This window comes from Cervus elaphus, chromosome 11 (assembly GCF_910594005.1).
Source record: "Cervus elaphus chromosome 11, mCerEla1.1, whole genome shotgun sequence".
Taxonomy (NCBI): domain Eukaryota; kingdom Metazoa; phylum Chordata; class Mammalia; order Artiodactyla; family Cervidae; genus Cervus; species Cervus elaphus.
In genome coordinates this window covers 101,849,633-101,867,905 of record NC_057825.1, presented here as the reverse complement: position 1 = coordinate 101,867,905, position 18,273 = coordinate 101,849,633, and the positions used below count along the sequence as shown (strand labels likewise).

General features: G+C 46.1%; 1 protein-coding gene across 5 annotated transcripts in view; it reads left to right on the top strand.

The window, feature by feature from the left end:
* The window catches only part of ANAPC1 (anaphase promoting complex subunit 1), a 100,166-nt gene extending 83,851 nt beyond the window's left edge, over window positions 1-16,315 (top strand). For 2 of the 5 annotated variants that reach the window (XM_043918783.1, XM_043918780.1), the window contains exons 46-48: window positions 136-334; window positions 7,108-7,242; window positions 12,469-12,843. In XM_043918783.1, the coding sequence (XP_043774718.1) occupies window positions 136-334; window positions 7,108-7,242; window positions 12,469-12,584 (450 nt within the window). In that variant the 3' untranslated portion in view covers window positions 12,585-12,843. Of the gene's footprint in view, window positions 1-135; window positions 335-7,107; window positions 7,243-12,468; window positions 12,844-13,283; window positions 13,869-14,245 lie in introns of those variants that run through there. The other 3 variants (XR_006343702.1, XM_043918781.1, XM_043918782.1) reach the window with 3 other exon arrangements.
* The last annotated feature ends 1,958 nt before the right edge of the window (window positions 16,316-18,273 follow it).

Sequence of the window (18,273 nt, the reverse complement as noted above, 5' to 3'; positions counted from 1 at the left end):
TTCACACACAGAGCGAGCTCCTCGCTGCCCTTCCTTGATTTCATGACCATATTAAAAAAATACCCCACTGTACAAATCCGAGGAAGTGACGGATCTTCACTCTTTCAAGTGGATTTCTGTTCTTCTCTCTGCAAGGCTGTAAGAAGACTGGGAAGAAGAGAAATGTCTGAGACATCTGACCTTTGGCAGATAAAGTTGGTGCTGGAGTTTTTCAGCTCCAGAAGCCATCAGGAACGGCTGCAGAACCAGCCTAAGCGAGGGCTTTTTATGAACTCGGAATTCCTCCCTGTTGTCAAATGCACTATTGACAATATTCTGGACCAGTGGCTACAAGGTAAGAACAGCATTGCACCCCTTGTGCTTAAAGGCTGCACTGGGTCTCAGGTGTTTCTGTTTTAACCTGTCTTCCTTGGTAAGCAGGTTAAGTCCTAGTACAATCCCAAATGGCTGTCGATGTCATGTTTCTAGTTAGGTGAATTATGCTCTGATTATCTACTCTAACATTTTTTGAGGATAGAAAGTGAGATTTATTTACTCATTTATTTTGGCCACACTGTGTGACATGTAGGATTTTTAGTTCCCCACCCAGGGATCCAGCCTGCGCCCCCAGCATTAGGAGTTCACAGTCTTTGTTTTTGGTTGCACTGGGTCTTTGTTGCTGGGCATGGGCTTTCTCTAGTTGCAGAGAGTGAGGGCTGCTCTTTGTGGCGGTGCTCAGGCTTCTCATTGGGGTGGCTTCTCTTGTTGTGGAGCACGGGCTCTAGGAACACAGGCTGCAGTGGGGCTTAGTAGTTGTGACTCGAGGGCCCTAGGGCGCAGGCTCAGAAGTGGTGGGGGACAGGCTTAGGTGCTCCACAGCTGTGGAATCTGCCCGCACCAGGGAGCGAACCCATGCCCCCTGCATGGGCAGGTGGATTCCTAGCCACCGAGCCACCAGGGGAGTCCGGGAGCTGGAAGCCTTAACCACTGGACAGCCAGGGAAGTCCTGACTTCTTTAACAGATGTATTTAGCTCTGCTCTGTAAGCCATGGAGGGAATATATATGTAGCATTTTAAATGCCTCTTGACACTTAGAAATTTGTTTCACCTTTTCCAGCATCAGATTGTCTTTCTTTCCAGTGCCTCTCTCTCCTGTTTCTTAAGGGTGTGGTGTGTCACCTACCTGACCCCATTTTTTCTGCCTCCATCCCGTGTACACTGAAAACCTGATGATTGTTTTATCAGTTCCGTGAGTCAGTCCGTGAGGACCTGGGACTTCATGGAGCTGGTTTTCTGTCAGTAGAAGCTCTGCCTTGTGATTACAGGGAGAGTGTGAAGTTACTCCTGACAGTGTAGAAGTGATTATGGAGGCAAGTGATGGGGCCTTTTGATGTGTGGAAAGCTGTCTAATATGTGATATATGCCTGAAATCCATTTTTAGGAGTTAACTCCTTAATCTTTTTATTCTTTTCAGTTCTGATGCTTCCAAAATGTATTGGACAGCAACTTGCTTTGAGTAAATGCTAACCCTCATAATACCAGTAGTAACAGCTTTTGTTTCTATTAAGTTGTTAGTAAGCGGTAGAACCTAGGAATTTGACTATGATTATGTTTGAAGCTGTCTACCTGTTCACTGCACCTGGTTGAGGCTCCTCTGCCTGCCCCGCCCCCAGCCCTGGGGTGACTTGTTTCTCCAAGGTCCCAGCTGCTCTCGCTTTTTCTCTATTTTATTTAGACAGGAGATGGAAATGAGGGGGAAGGGAAAGAAAGTTAGCTTGAGCCTGTCTTCACCCAGCTGTAGAGTCAGGGTAAGTTCTGTCCAGTTACTGGAGGTCAGGGTCAAACGGGTGCAAAGCGGTAAGGAGAAGGATGTGCAGGAGAGCAGGGGAATGCCCGCCAGGGCCCCAGGGCAGAGGAGGGGTGAGGGGGAGTGGACAGGGTGGGGCAGTGGGTTTGGCAAACACCAGAGGAGCCCCTGGCTCCCATTTCCCATCCGTCCCCATCTCTCCTCCCACATTAACACACAAGCTGTTTCTTTAAAAAAAAGTTTCTGAAAAACTTCAATTGCAAGCCAGATTGTGAATGACGCATGTGCTGCTGCTTCCTTGCTTCGGTCACGTCCAACTCCGTGCAGCCCTATGGACTGTAGCCCGCCGGGCTCCCCCGTGCCTGGGATTCTCCAGGCAAGAACACTGGAGTGGGCTGCCATTCTCTTCTCCAGGGGATCTTCCTGAGCCCGGGATCGGATCTGGGTCTCCTGCATTGCAGATGGAGTCTTTACCACTGAGCCACCAGGGAAGCCTGAGGGATATATATATGGAAAACAGCAATTTCAAAGTCCCCGTGTTTAACACCTGCATCTGCTCTGTGATTCCCTCTTGGGATTTGAAAGGTCATAAAGTTTCAGAACGGAGAAGGCAGTGGCACCCCACTCCAATCCTCTTGCCTGGAAAATCCCATGGACGGAGGAGCCTGGTGGGCTGCAGTCCATGGGGTTGCTAAGAGTCAGACACGACTGAGCGACTTCCCTTTCACTTTTCACTTTCATGCATTGGAGAAGGAAATGGCAACCCACTCCAGTGTTCTTGCCTGGAGAATCCCAGGCACGGGGGAGCCTGGTGGGCTTCCGTCTATGGGGTCGCACAGAGTCGGACACGACTGAAGTGACTTAGCAGCAGCAGCAAAGTTTCAGAATTTCTAAAAATTTGATAATCATTTAGTTCTCATGTTTGGGGAAAAATACCTGTTGTTTTATAGATGTTGCTGTTCTGGTTTTATTCAGTTTCGTGTTTGTTCACCCATAACAAGCCCTTGCTGTTGATAAGAAATGAGTCCCCAAACCTTTGCATATTCTCTGACATGCATGTGTCATATAATGTAGGGAGGCTCTGGCAGTGACCAGGCTCTCTGAAACAGCCCTGAATTGCTTTCTCCTCCCTCCTTGTTAGGGTGACTTACAGTTAGGGTGGTTTACAGTGTTGTTCTGAGCCTTCACCAGATTTGGCTTGCCACTCTGATTGCCAGCAATGTGTATTTATTTATTTCTTTTAATTGAAAAAGGACCGTCACTTAAAAAAACCCTTTGGTATGTGGTCTCCTCTCAGGGATACTGGCAGCTTCGGGGTGGAGAACAGTAAATCAAATGAAGGTGCAGGGGTTGTGCAGCAGCGCTGGGAAATGTCGTTTGTGTTTGTGTCTCAGTGAATCACAAGTGACCCATGGACTTTTAGGGAGGGCAGGAGGAGAAGGGGATGACAGAGGACGAGATGGCTGGATGGCATCACCGACTCAATGGACATGGGTTTGGGTGGACTCTGGGAGTTGGTGATGGACAGGGAGGCCTGGCCTGCTGCGGTTCACGGGGTCACAAAGAGTCGGAAACGACTGAGCGACTGAACTGAACTAGTAACGTAAACTAGTGTAGCAGATTGACCATATTTTGTTGATGTCTTATGATTTATCTCAATTAGATTTTAATCTTGAGCAAAAAAATTGGGTTTAAAGTTTAAGAACTTAAAAATTTTATTTACTATCACATTTTATTATGGAAAAATCTAAAGCATAAGGCAAAGTGAACATAATAGTATCATAAACCCCATCAGGCAGCTTCAACAGTGTCCACATTCTGCCATTCTTACTTTCTCTGTAACTTTACCCATTGCCGTGCTATTATTTTCTGAATTGTGCCATTTTACATTCCTGCCAGCAGTGGGATGCATTGCAGATTTTGGCATTATGAGTCTAATTTTAGACAGTCTACTGAATATGTAGTGGTGTCTGATTGTAGTTTTAACTTGCATGTCTGTGATGACTCATCATGTTAGTTATTTTTGTATGTGTTTATTTGTTACTCATATATCCTTTGCAGAATGTCTTTTCAAACCTTTATTGTTGCTGTTATTTAGCACTAAGCTGTGTCAGACTCTTGTGAAACCCCATGGACTGTATGTAGCTTGCCAGGCTCCTCTGTCCGTGGGGTACTCCAGGCAAGAATACTGGAGTGGGTTGCCATTTTCTTTCTGCAGGGATCTTCCCAACCCAGGGCTCAGACCTGCATCTCCTGCATCGGCAAGTGGATTCTCTACTGCTGAGCCACCAGGGGAACTTTGAAACCTTTACCCATGTTTAAAATTGGCTGTCTTTTGATTATTGAGTTGGAGGAGTTTTTACATATTCTGGCTGAAAGTTCTTTGTCAGATGTTTCGCAGTGATATTCTCCTACTTTATGCCTGGCCTATTTTTTCCACAGTGTTTTTTGATAAACAGAAGTTTTAAATTTTGGTGAAGTCAAATTTATCAGTTTGTTTTACGGTTATTACTCTCTGGGTGTTAAGAAATCTCTCCTATTCTAGGTCATGGAGATTTTTTTTAAGTTTAATATTAAAAGCTCTGTAGTTTGATTTTTTATATTTAGATCTATGATTTGTCTCAAACTGATTTTTTTTACATGGTGTGAGATACGAGTTGTCCTTTTTTCTTTTTTTTAAACTTTTAATATGGTTTCAGGACCATTTGTGCAAATGACTTTTTTTCTCATTGAGTTGCTTTGGGGCCTTTGTTGAAAATCAGTGGACTATGTAAGTGTGAGTCTGTTTCTGGACTCAGTTCTGTACCATTGATCCGTTTGTCTTTTTGCCAGACACCCTCTGAATTACTGTAGGTTTAGAGTTAAATTTTGAAATTTGTAGTGTAAATCTTCCTGCTAAAGCAGCATTGAGAAGGAAATTCATAGCACTAAATGCTTACATTGAGAAAGTCTCACATCACTAATCTGAGTTCTTACTTCAAGAAATTAGAAAAAGAAAAGCAAAATAAGCCCAAAGCAAGCATTTAAGAGCAGGAATCAATGAAATTGAAAACAGAAAAACAAGAGAGAAAATCAGTGAAACAGAAAGCCAGTAGGCGTGAGAACGTCCTTGTCAGGGAGCTGAGCTGCTGCGTTCTCTCGTGCCTCTCCGGAGAAGATGCCAGAGCACAGCCTCTCTGGCTTCCTTTATCAGGCCTTGTGCTGCTGCCCAGATGTCCCCACCTCCCACCAGACTGACCTCCTCCTGTTAGGTCCAGTGGGCTTCTGGTAGTGTTCCTGGTATTCCATCTCGTTCTTAAGGAAGGTGATCTTTCTTGACTTTTGAGATAGCTCACTTTCCCATTTCCCAATTGTTAAAAAACAAACAAACAGAAAAGCTCTGACCATTCTTTCTGTTTCATCCCTGTTTCACTGGCTTTCCTTCCTTGCCTTTCTAGGAGTATTGTTGCCTCCCCCTCCCTCTCCTTCTCATCTTTTCTGTGGTAGCCAATCCATTACCTTAGCCTTTCATTCCTAACTCCTAAACATCTCGTGAATCTGTCCACATTTTGCCACTTCTGTCCTAGAACAGTGATGTGTTCTGTCCTGGACAAAGATGGTTGAAGCCTCCTGCACATCTTCCTGCTTTTTACTCTCATCTCCCTCTCGCCATCTTTAGTCAGCTGACAGTGGTCTTCCAAAGAGTAAATGGATCTAACTCTCCTGCTTAAAACCTTGCAAAGGCTGCTGATTCAGTTGTGAAAAAAATCTTTACCATTTGGCCACCAGGCCCTGTATGACCAGCAAGACCTCTCTCTCTCTCCACATCCTCTTTTTTGTACCGCCCGCTCCTCATAAACTCCACTCAGGCCCCCTGGTCCCTTCCACTTCCCCGAAAGCACAGAGCTGTTTTTCAGCACAGGACTACTTCCCATCCCGAGAACCTTTTCCTCTCGTTCTCTGCCTGCCCAACTCATGCTCATTCTCACAGCTTCCATGTAAATATGCCCCTTCCTCCCAGGCCTTCTGTGACCACACTGCCTCAGGCAACTTTCCTGCCATTTTTACTTCTCTCTTTCTCTCTCTCAGCCTTTTTCTCTGTATCAGAATTTCTTTATCTGCAAGTAGCAGCAGGCCTGACTCAGCTTAGCTCGAAAAATGTCGTTTAGTCACTTGAGTTGTGTCTAACTCTTTGTGACCCTGTGGACTGTAGCCCACCAGGGGGCTACAGGGGGGTTTCGCAGGCAAAAATACTGGAGTATGTTGCCATTTCCTTCTGCAGGGGATCTTCCTGACCCAGGGACTGAACCCACGTTTCCTGCATTGGCAGGCGGATTCTTACCGCTGAGCCACCAGAGAGGCCCAGCTCAAGCAGTAGGACACATACAAACTTGTGTAACTGGAAGTCCACAGTGACTGTAGGCTCAAGGGACGTGTTACTCCAGTAGCTCCAGCTCCATCTCTGTGAGGTTCCATCAGTTATGCTCTGTGCCATGGCTTTATCCTCAGAGTACTTTTTTCTGATGGTAGAACAGTAACAGTTCTTTGTCACAAGCTCAGTATTTTGCTTAGAGGAAGAATAGAGTTGCTTCTAGGAGCTTTGCCATAAGAACGAAGAAATTTGTTTCCTGCAAGCCTCTAGCAGACATGTTGTCAAGCATCTCCTTGTGTCTCTGAACTGAAGCTCATGCACGTTCTTGCTCACTTCTGAGGGCAGAGCGCCACTCTCCCTGAATGTCTGTCTGCCTGTCCCTGGCCCGGTCGCTGTGTTGGGGAGTGGGGCTGCCTGGGTAGCCCCAGACCCGCGGTTCTCACAGCGTGGGCTCTGGAACAGCAGCAGCAGGGTCGCTTGGGAGCTTGCTGGAAACACAGTTTCCCTGGCCCCATCCAGGAGATTGTTGGGGTCCACTCATCTGTATTTTAATCAGTCCTCCAGGTGATTCTGATGCCTGTTAAAGTTTGAGAACCTCTGACCAAGACGAGTCAGGATCCAGTCCCCTCACGTGTGAGCGAGGAGGGAAAGGTGGTAGGACAGGTGTCTGGGAAGATGGCCGTGGTGATGACCGTGGTGACCACTGCACCTCGATGGCACTCATCCTGATCTGTGATTGGCGTCTGTTTGATGTTAGGTCTACAATATCTCTGTCCCCCACAACACTCTAAACTCTGCAGTGATGGGCACTCTGGCTGGTTTACCGCAGTAACGTTAATGCCCAGCATAGGAACTGTCTGATATATGGTAGGTGCTCAGTGAGCTCTTGATGAGAAGATAATAAAGGATTCGTTCCTTGTGCCTCTCAGTTGTGAATCAGTTGGTTCTATCCCGTGTGTGCCCCTTTCAGCTGGAGGTGACAGGTGTGTGCACGCCTACCTCAACGGGCAGCCCTGCGAGGAGCCGCAGCTGAGCATGCTGGCCTGCTTCCTGGTCTACCACGCAGTGCCGGCCCCCCAGCGCCTGCCATCTACCGGCCTGGAAGGTAACTGCCTCCGGGCCCTCCCTCATCCCTGTGTTACCCCCAGGGGGGCTCCTGCTGCGGTATTTCCTCTGGTTAGACTTGTGCCTTCATTCCTGTTTGGGTGTTATTGTTGAGAATTTTTTCCTGGAGAACAAAACCAAAAATCTCTAATGAAAACTACCTGAGCTTTCCATGTCCATAAACCTTTATTTCCATTCAGAAGAGGACAGATTCTTCACAGGGCCCCAAGTACTGGTATATACTAATAAACTAATATTCTTATCGTTCTTCTCTGTTAATTAACTTTAACTAGTTTTTTTTCTTTATTTTCTGGGTTTTCAGTTTATGTTTTTAAAAAACACATATTAATTTCTAATACTATAAAACTTTGAAACGATAGCAGTCTAATTTTGTATGTATTTGAATATTTCCGTAACAGAGTTTGAAGTTTTAGCATCTGACTGTATTTCAGACTGTAGAATCAGATACAAAATCTGTCCATTTAATCATTTAAAGTGTAATGACATTATTGATTTCTGGCTGTCTTGAAAACCTCAGAAAAAAAGGCACTATTTAGAGACCTCTAGTTGTGGCCACAGTGGAATTGCTTGTATTAGACAGACTCTTCCACACACAAACAGCAAATATAAAAGTGGACATCTTCATGAAGCCTACAGGAATTGGTGGCAACCCTCCTAGCTGGACTTGACTGCGGAAGGAGAATCCCCGAGAGAAGGGAAGCATTTGAGAAGCTCCATACTGACTCTGGCATTCTCCCAAAGGCACTTGTCAACTCATTAAAGGAAGTAGAGACCCAGAAAAAAGCAGCAGTGCTGCTGGGCAGAGGAGCTGGAGGTTGAATTAATGGTTTTCCAGCCCTGCAACATAGGGGGCAAAATCCCAGATAGGAGGGAACCATAGGAATAATAACTCAATAATAATAACTGGGTGCTCTCTTCCCTTGAGGCGTTTATCAAACCTTCCCGGCACGTGCATAGGGTAAAACTTCAGAAAACATAGCAGAAACCAGGACGCTAGAAATGTGAGCCGCGATTTAAGCAACAGTGTAGTGCCGAGGAAGCAAAGGGCAGTGCTCACAGTCTGCAAGGTGGAGTGGCTCTGGTAAGCCTCCCAGCCGCCCCGGTGGGGCAAAGCAGGGCCAACCCTAGACGACAGGTGGGACTGGGACAGACCAGACCTAAGACTAGTCTAGAGCAGAACTGAGGAGATCTGTTTGCAGGCTCCCTCCCTAATGGGAGGAAGAGTAACCTCTACATGAGGAAGAAAACTGTAATGTTTAATTCACAGTGTCGGTGCTGAATCACAATGAAAAGACATAAGAGGAAAAGGGGTAATATAGAAACAGACTTGAATGTGATCCAAATATTGGAATTATCAGTCTTAGATGACTCCAGTGTCTGGAGTTACTATGACTAATATTTCCAAGAAAATAGAGGAAAAGATGAACAGTTTCACCAGAAATCTGGAATCAGTAAGAAAGAGTTAAAGGGAATTCTAGAGCTGAAAAATATAACTAAAATTAAGAATTCAGTATGTAGAGAATTGCCTGGCAGTCCAGTGGTTGCCCATGGCCCAGGTTCAGTCTCTGGTTGACGAACAGATTCCAAAAGCCATGCCAACAGGGCGAAAAAAAAAAAAGAATTCATTATGTAGATTAGTTAGCATATTAGACATAGCAGATAAATGAACCGTAAGACAGGTGTGTAGAAAATAAATAGATTGAAGCACAGAGAGAAAAATGAATATCAGATTCAGAAAAGAGAGTAAGAGACATTTGAAATAAGTGAAGTCAAACATGCATGTAGTTAAGATCCCACAATGAGGAGAGAGAAAATGAGATGATAGCAATATTTGAAGAGACAGAGGCTAAGAATTTTGAAAAATGGATGAAGGACCCCCTTTGCAAGATAAATGCAAGGAAAACCACACCTAGTTGCAGAATAGTCAAAGCTACTAAACAGAGAAAAAAATTTTAAAGCATAGACTTCCTTTTTCATCCAGGATGGAGTAACAGAGATCTGTACTATACCACCTGAAACAAAAAGACAAAAAGGTGGAAAATCCTGGACACTGCATATGAATCAATGGCTTTTGTATCAGGCAGTGAAGAAGAGTGATCCCTAAGAGATGAGGAACAATGAGATTAGCTCTGTGATTGCCCCAGCTAATCGCCTTGACAGTTTCCAGACTGGGGGTGGGGGGCGCCGGGGGGGGCAGGGAGAGGGAACCCAGGAAGGACCTGGAAGACTCCTAGAGCTGAGGTGATGAAGCTGAGAACGCAGGGAGCCAGAGGAACTAGAGTTTACATGATGGAGTGCCAGAGCGGAAAGAGCGGCACACAGAGAATGCCAGGCCCCTGCAGACGGTCCCCCTCAATACTAGGAGCGTCTTTATTGCTCAGCACGTGCATGTGAAGAAATTTCCCGAGGCTGAGGGAAGAACTGTCCAGATGGATTAGAGGGCACATTCTCAGTTTATGCAGATTCAGAAACAGTGGAAACAGTGACAGATTTTTTTTCTTGGACTCCAAAAACCGCTGCTGATGATGACTGCAGCCACAAAATTAGAAGATGCTTGCTTCTTGGAAGGAAAGCTATGACAAACCTAGATAGTGTATTAAAAAGCAGAAACATCACTTTGCTGACAGAAGTCCATATAGTCAAAGGTGTGGTTTTTCGAGCAGTCGTGTATGGATGTGAGAGTTGGATCATAAAGAAGTCTGAGCACTGAAGAATTGATGCTTTTGAATTGTGGTGCTGGAGAAGACTCTTGAGAGTCCCTTGGATAGCACGGAGATCAAGCCAGTCAGTCCTAAAGGAAATCAACCCTGAATATTCATTGGAAGGACTGATCCTGAAGCTGAAACTCCAGTACTTTTTCCACCTGATGAAAAGAGCCAGCTCATTGGAAAAGACCCTGATGCTGGGAAAGGTTGAGAGCTGGAGGACAAGGGGCCGACAGGGTGAGATGGTTGGGTGGCATCACCGACGCAATGGACATGGGTTTGGGCAAACTCAGGGAGATGGTGAAGGACAGGGAAGCCTGGCGTGCTGCAGTCCAGAGGGTCTCGGGGAATCAGACATAATTGAGCGACTGAACAGGAACAGTACCTGTTCCCACAACTTCACAGTTCAAGGGGCCTTACTCAGGAACATCTTGCCTCAATAATGGGAAATATTTAGCCTTAAACTAAACAGAGTTCTAATCCCACCTAAAAAATATTAAAAGCACAACACAAAAGGATTAAACTTTTTTCAAGTAATGTGACTGCATTCAGGAACAAAGCTCAAGAATACAGAAACGTGAAAACATCCAGCACCCAGCAAGGTAAAATTCTTTGATGTCTGGCATACAAAGGGACAGGAAAACAACTTATAATGAAAGAGGTGAGAAATCAGTGGATGTTCGTTAGCAGACAAGGACATTGAAACAGTTATTATAACTCTGTTCCATACTTCAAAACATTAAGAGATATAGAAGATATAAAAATAATCTAATTGAACTTTCAGAGGTGAGAACTATACTCTGAGGAGAAAAATACACTGAATTGGATTGATGGCAGATTAGACATTGCGGAATAAAATAATTGTGAGTTTGAAGACACAGCATTAGAAACTATGCAAAGTGAAATGCAAAAAGAAAAAATTTGTAAAAAAGGAACAGAGCATTAAAAATGGAGGAAGAAATTCTGGTACTTCAAGTACCCAATTTACAAGAAATTGAAGTCCCTGAAGAGAAAAATGGGGGAGAGGGACAGAAAAAAATACTTGATGAAATAACAGCTGCAAAGTTTCCAAGTTTGGTGAAAACTGTTTCAAGAAGTCCAATGAATCCAAAGTCTGAGGAACAAAGAAAGCTAAGGTATATAATAAGCAAATTGTCCCCCCAAAAAATCTTAAAAGCAGCCAGAGGAAAAGAGCATGTTACAGAGAAACAAAAATAAGAGTGCATATTTTTCATAGGAATCATTGCCAGTGATAAGTTAATGGAGTAACGTCTGTAAAGAACTCAAAAACACTATACCCAGCAAAAATATCTTTTTAAATAAAAAAACAAGACCACAGAAGCTGAAAGAAATCATAACCAGCAGACCCACACTGCTGGAAATGTTATAGTAAGTCCTTTAGACAGAAGGAAAATAATATCAGATGGAAATATGGATCTACACAAAGGAATGAAGAGCAAAAAATGGTAACTACATGGGTATATACGTAAAGTTTGTTTCTTTTAAACTACTTGAAAAAAAAAAAGACAACTGACTCATAAAAATGATAACAGTGTACTACAGTGGTGTTTGTAAATTCTGAAAAGTCCTGTGTATAATAATAGAACAAAGACTGGATGGGAAGAAATGGAAGTATAGCCATAAGGCTCTTACATTACCTGTGAATAGGTGTAATCTCACTTGAAGGTAATCTGCGGTAAAGATAATACTATAAATCAAAAAGCAACCACTAAAAATAAGAAAACAGAGCTAGTGAGCAACAGAGGAGCTATAGTGGAGTCATAGAAAGTACTCAGTCCAAAAGAGGAAAAGGGGGACAGAAGACAGAGAGCAAATAGAAAACAAATACCAAGGTGGTAGGTTTCAACCTAGCCATAGTGATGGTCACATTAAGTCTGCATGGTCTGTTAGATTCCATAGTGTATCAGAACATTGGAGGTGTTTTCATAGCTCTTATGCATTTGTTCTCTGTCCTTGGTTTTAATGAGGTCTTAGGAAATCTGTTGGTGTTTATTTGCTAAGTTATATCTGACTCTTTGTGACCCTTGGACTGTAGCCCACCAGGCCCCTCTTGTCCATGGGGATTTACAAGCAAGAATGCTGGAACAGGTTGCCATTTCCTTCTCCAGGAGATCTTCCTAATCCAGGGCTTGAACCCGCGTCTCCTGCATTGGCAGGTAGATTCCTTACCTCTGAGGCACCAGGCGCTGGGCATATTTATTAATTATATTTAAATATATATGTATATAGATGGTATTGATTGTTTCACATAGAGTTATAAGTCAGTTTCAGAAGTACAGAATGGAACAAATTAAAGTTTCATATCAAATCATCTCCTAGAGTGCATGAGGGAAATCTGTAAGGTAAGTAGTGTCTTTTAGGAGTTGTTTTCAAAGAGAAGAATACCAGCTTTAAAAGTGATTGTGTGTCTGAAGCTTCCTTGAAAGAGGCTGAATTTGTTGAGTGATATGTGACCCTTCCCTTCCATTCCATTTCTTCAGGGAGCACAAGCTTTGCAGAACTCCTCTTCAGATTTAAACAGCTGAAGATGCCAGTGCGGGCCTTGCTGAGATTGGCTCCTCTGCTGCTTGGAAACCCACAGCCAATGGTTATGTGATCATGGCTGGTGGTAAGCCTGCCCTGAAGCATGACTTCTGCACAAAAAACGTGACCAAACGACAAAGCTAAAGAAACCTTTCTAAGTTTTATAATATAGCTGGGGGAAATGAGCTGCACAGACCTCAATGTATTTTAAAAATCCAAGTGTTTCAAATATCCCAGAGATTCTGTTGCTGTTGGCATTAACGTGATAGGATATATAAAAATGAGTTGAAATTTTACTTTTGTAAATAAAATGTTTTGGTTTGTTTTCAAAACTCTTGATGATTAAGATTTTTCAGAGTAGAGCAGTCGGCACTGGGGTGTATAATAGTTTTTGGAATCTTTCAGCTCTGGTGATTCAGGTGAAGTGGCTTTATGCTCAGGAATGCAGTTTTTTGCAGGGGGCATTACGGAGATGTTCACTTTTTTAAAATTTATTTTTAATTGGAGGATAATTGCTTTACGATATCCTGTTGGCTCCTACCATACAACAGTGTGAGTCAGCCATAAGTGTACACATGTCCCCTCCGTCTTGAACCTCCCTCCACCCTCGCCCCACCCCATCCCTCTAGGTTGTCACTGAGCACTGCCTTGAGCTTCCTGTGTTACACAGTAACTTTCCATTAGCTGTCTGTTTTACATATGGTAATGTACTTTTTTTTAGTGTATTTGTTTTCTAAAAAGCTCTGTTACTATATAATTTTACTTTTTGCAGCAACAAAGGGCTTTTAGCATTTCCTAGGGTGCCACCATTGTCTAAAGCAAGTTTGTTCATCCTGTGACCGTGCCGTAGCATGATGGAGCATCTCAAACAGGAGGAGATTTATACCCTAGTAAAGAACTGTCCAGCATGAAGCCTGCTCTAAACAGAGAAAATGCAAAGTTCTCACCACAGAGACATCTTCAGAAATTGTATTTTAAAATAAAAGATAGTTCATTTCCACCCAGGATTTAGAGAATGTACACCCATATCAAGTTTTTGGACTAGATGATAAGGAACGGTATTTGTATAAGATGTCTTCAGCTTCAGGTTTCTGGACGAAGAAGAAGATGACTTCCTGTTGTCTAGATTCTGAGGTGTCTTCTGCCTCCTTAAATGGCCAGCGGGACCTTAAACTAGTCAAAGCTGCAAGGTCTGTCTTGTGATTTCACGTTTCCACCTGCTGAAATGTGAGATTCTTTAGTTAATTTTAAAAGTGAAAATTAATGCAAATAGAAATGTTTCCACTGAGATTTTGATAAGAACCCAAATGGTGTTTGCTCCTTGCATCCCAAAAGTGTGCACAGTGGTTCTATTCAGACCTTTACTATCTTACCCTAATGTGTGAATCATGGGTGCAGTGGCTGATTGAGAGGACAAAATGTGCTTCCTTCACATTTAAAAGAGTTTTTCTTCTAATTAAAAATAAAATTTAAAAGAGGTAAATTATGAAAATTCCATTTGAGCCAGGACCTAAAGAAGTCAGTACTGGGCAGCTATTGGTGTCTTCACTCTCAATCCTTTGCAACTTGTAAGCTTTTCTCTGATTGAAGAATGACTTGAGTTACTTATGAATTGTCATGTAGAAGGAGAACGGTCATTAGAATGTTGTCAGCAGAAGCAATGATCAGGCTTTATCAGGGATTCAGCAGGCTGGAAGGTTGCAGTCTGGAAACAGCATTATCTTTATATTTCAGGCCTCCTGAGGAGACAGAGGATGTTCTGAACAGTTGAATCCTGAGTAAGCATGCTTGAATCATCGGAGAAGTCAGTGCCAGCTGTTCATGGGCTCTCCAAAAATCTTAAGAGTATAACTCACCATCCAGGACATTTTAGCCTCCTCATAGCCGTGGAGGAGGAAGAGCTGGAGAAAAATGCTTCTGGTTCCGAGTGGGCCCAGAAGTGGCCCCTGTCACTTCCTGCTACTGCATGTTGGCGGGAAGTAAATTCCTCCACCTCATTAACTGCTCTCTCACAAAGGGGAGATCCAGACCTTAGTGCGTCTTGGTGATGTCTGTCATTATGTGGTTCCTCACTCGCTGCTAGTTCCCTCCGTCCATCTCTGCTCACACAGGTGGAAATGTGTGGCATTGCCTCCATAGATGGATGTAATTAAAGGAACAGTACATTAATACTGTTTCCCTGATGGATGCTGACATCTGTGCTCCTACCTCGAACATCTTACAAAGCAGTGAAGGCATGAACTTGTGGGCAGCTCTGAGGCATGGTCACCAGGCCTGAGCAAGAACACCAGTGGTGGAAGCCTCACAGAGCTTCTGAGCGCTGCTCAATCTTCCTTGAGTAAGGCCAGTTCTCACCCTTTGCCTGGAAACCAGCCGACTTCACAGCTTCCTGAGAGGGGCATGTCCCAGCTTAGGGGACCTCCTGACATCCTAGAAGAGGCAAGAAGGGGGCGGGACTTGCATCTCTCAGCCTGGTGGTGGTGTGAGGCTGGTGAACCAGCTGGGCAGATGGAGCCCCTGGGTGTGGGAGCCGAGATCGGGGTTGGAAACCAGAGCCATGGAGTTGAGACAGGAATTGTTAGAGAAAGGGACGTGTTAGGACTCCAAGGGATGCATGTGCCAAACCCATCCTGAGTGGGGCAGCCAGGAGGCATCACTGGGAGCTGGGTGAGACTGAAGGCTGTGGGCCAGTCTGAGACCAAACCAGGAAGATGTTGTTACATCCTTCATGAGGTTTGGGGGCCTCTTCTGGGTTCCCCATCCTCATCCTGACCAAATTTTGTGGGAAAAGCCTCCCTGTATGATGACCTCTCCAGCTCAGCAGTGGAGGGGGGACAGAATCAGTTGCCCTGTGGCTGCTGTGTTTGCAGTTGTGAACCAGCAGTGGAAGGGAGCAGAGGCAAGGTGGAAGCCTTCTAAGAGGGCTTTCCCAGGCTGGGGGGGGGTGGCGGGGAGGTGCGGTGTCAACACCCTGCACCATACAGACACTTGCGCTGGTTCCCACAGCTCCCAGGTGACTGTCCCTTCCTGCTTCCAAGACCAGGCCCCCCCTACTCTGAAATACAATGGCTGCTTCTCTGCAGTCACGAGCTTCAGATAAGTGTTCTTTGGTAAAAGCCTCTGAGACCACATCCGTGGCTTTGGCCCGTGGACGAGGAAGACCTGCGTGCTCGCCGTCCTCTCGCTCTCCTGCGTCTTCAGTTGGTGTGCAGTGTGGTGTGCTTGCAGAGTGCGGGCTGCTCAGAGGGCCGGGCCTGGAGGCTCCAGATGAGGGGAGCCCATCGGTCAGGCATCTACACCACACACTCGCTTGGGTGAGCCCTGGTCCTGCCTCTTGTTCCACAGCTGAGACCTGAGGGTCAGGGCAGGAGGTGGCCGGCCCAGGGCCACACGACTCCCAGTCACCGCCTGGACAAGCCTGGGCACCCGGGCCACGGTGTTCATACAGAGAACTTTGTCCACGACTGCCTGTCTTCCTGGTCCAGTGGACACTCAGGAAGAGGCTGGTGAAGTGTAAGTTACTTGGCTATTGTACCACGCAGAGTTTATGAACACCTTAAAAAGCAGACAGATGACTCTTACTTTCTCCACACATCTTTGGAGAAACAAAGGTCTTTGTGTGTATTTTCTTGGAATTAGATTTATTGAATTAGTCTGTATGCTGCTTTCTTAATCATACAACAACCATCTTAAACTGTTTGTCTTTTAGCTAAAAATATTTCTTCCGTGGTGCATTAGAACATGAAATAGGAAGTTTAGGAAAAGCATTTTATACTAAGTTCAATAAAAGCCCTGAAAATCTGAGTGAGCTCCTGATTCCCCCTGCTGTCCCTCCAGTGCTCAGGTGTGGTCGCCGCCTCGTCTCTGCAGTCAGGGGCGCTGTCTCGGTTCTCAGGTGTAGTGCCGGGCTCTGTGGACCGTGCACACTCAGAACCCAGACATGCTGGGATCCTGGCCCGGCACGTCATGCTCCTGGGGGACTTGTCGCAGGGACAGTGCTGGAAGCTGCTTAAGGCCACTCGTGTTTCTTCCATTTGTGGTATTCATGTGCGTATCTGTCACTTGGCAGGAATGTTTTCTTTCTGCTCACTGTAGCCTTTCAGAGGGTAACCAGGTATTTTGGGTAAATGTGTAGAGCTCTGGAGTAGAAGGCAGAATCCTGAGCAGGTCCACCATCGTCAGCAGCCGTGAGGTCTAGGTGAGCGAGCCCCAGCCCTCGGGGTGGAATCTGCAGACCCCCGGGGGGGCCTGCGTGTGCTGTGTGTCCCTTCCCTCCAGACTCCAGCCTGTGGGCCCCGCCCGTGCCCTGAGCGGTGCCTGGGTGTCAGCTGGGCATCTTCACCCCCTCCTCCTCGCTCCTCAGCCTCCACCCACATTTCCCAGGGGGCCAGCTAAGAAGAGTGCCCCTGGAGGTGGCAGCGGGAGGTGCCGAGCGCGGCCTGCAGGAGGGAGAGGAGGCGAAGCTGCTGCAGGGGGACCTGCGGGCAGAGGGTGCAGGGCGTTCATGCCAGCTCTGTGTGGCACCCTGCCCTGGGGCTTCTGCTTCCCTGTATCAGCACCCTTTCTGCTTCGGCTCCTGAGCAAACCCTGTGATGCTATGTGGGATGTAATGACCCAGGTGCAAACACAGCCTGTCCAGGGTGCCTGCCACTCGGCTCCCCTGGGCTTTGCCACCCTGCTCCTTGGCAGTCTCCCCTGAGTTCCCAGTGCTGTTCAGTTGCTGTTGCCGTGATCAGGCCCAGCTATTCTCTGAAGCCCACACGTTTCTTTGCGATCCTGTCATCCCTGTACCAGCTCTGGTGATGGCACCATTCTGCACTGCAGCGGCAGTGACCTCCAGGAGGCCTTGGGTTCCCTCCCATGTGCCACGGGGACCTTTTAGCTGAGCTCCTGGAGTGTTTGGGGGTTGGCCCCATTTGAATCTGGCTTCCCAGGACTGAATTCACAGGAGGGTGGGTGGGGACATGGCGTGGCCTGTTGTCCAGTCCTGTCGATTCTGGGTTTGCCCCTCAGTGGCCACCCTTGGGAGAGAGCCGCCCCTTAGCCCAGCTGCTTCCACCTTGGCCTTCCGGGGAAGCACTGACTGGGTGTCGCAGGCTGGAAGTACTGTGGTCCTTTGCTTCTGGAAGGTTCGAAGACGCGAAGAAAATGCTAAACCTTCATGAAATAGCATTGAACAACAATTGTATTGCTTCCTGAAAGGAGTTGGCTTTTTACAAGACCAACTGTTCTAACACTTGACTGTGAGGTTCCTGGGAACCTTAGCAGAAATTTCTTGGCAAAATTAGATATTTTCATGGGAAAGAAAGATGACGAGCTCAACAGTTTCTGTCTGGCAGTTACCCAATAATGCTGTGTAGCAGCTGCTCAGTAATGAAACTTTGTACCTAAAGGGGCTACACATATGAGAGAAAGTGAGAGTTGCTCAGTCATGTCCAACTCTTTGCAGCCATGTGGACTGTAGCCCGCCAGGCTCCTCGTCCATAGGGTTTCCCTGGCAAGAATACTTCAGTGGGCTGCCATTTCCTTCTCCAGGGGAATCTTCCCGACCCAGGTACTGAGCCCTTGTCTCCTGCATTGGCAGAAGGGCTCTTCACTGCTGAGACCCCCTTCTGTTCCCGCTCTGTGTCAGCCTCGGATCCACCCGCCCGTGCGCTCCGCATCTGCCCTCCGTCCTTCAGCTGGAGTGTCCCGTCTCGCCGGGTGAGGCCGCTCTCCGGCAGGTGGCTTCGGGTGTCCTCGCTTGTCCGCCTCTTTGCTCC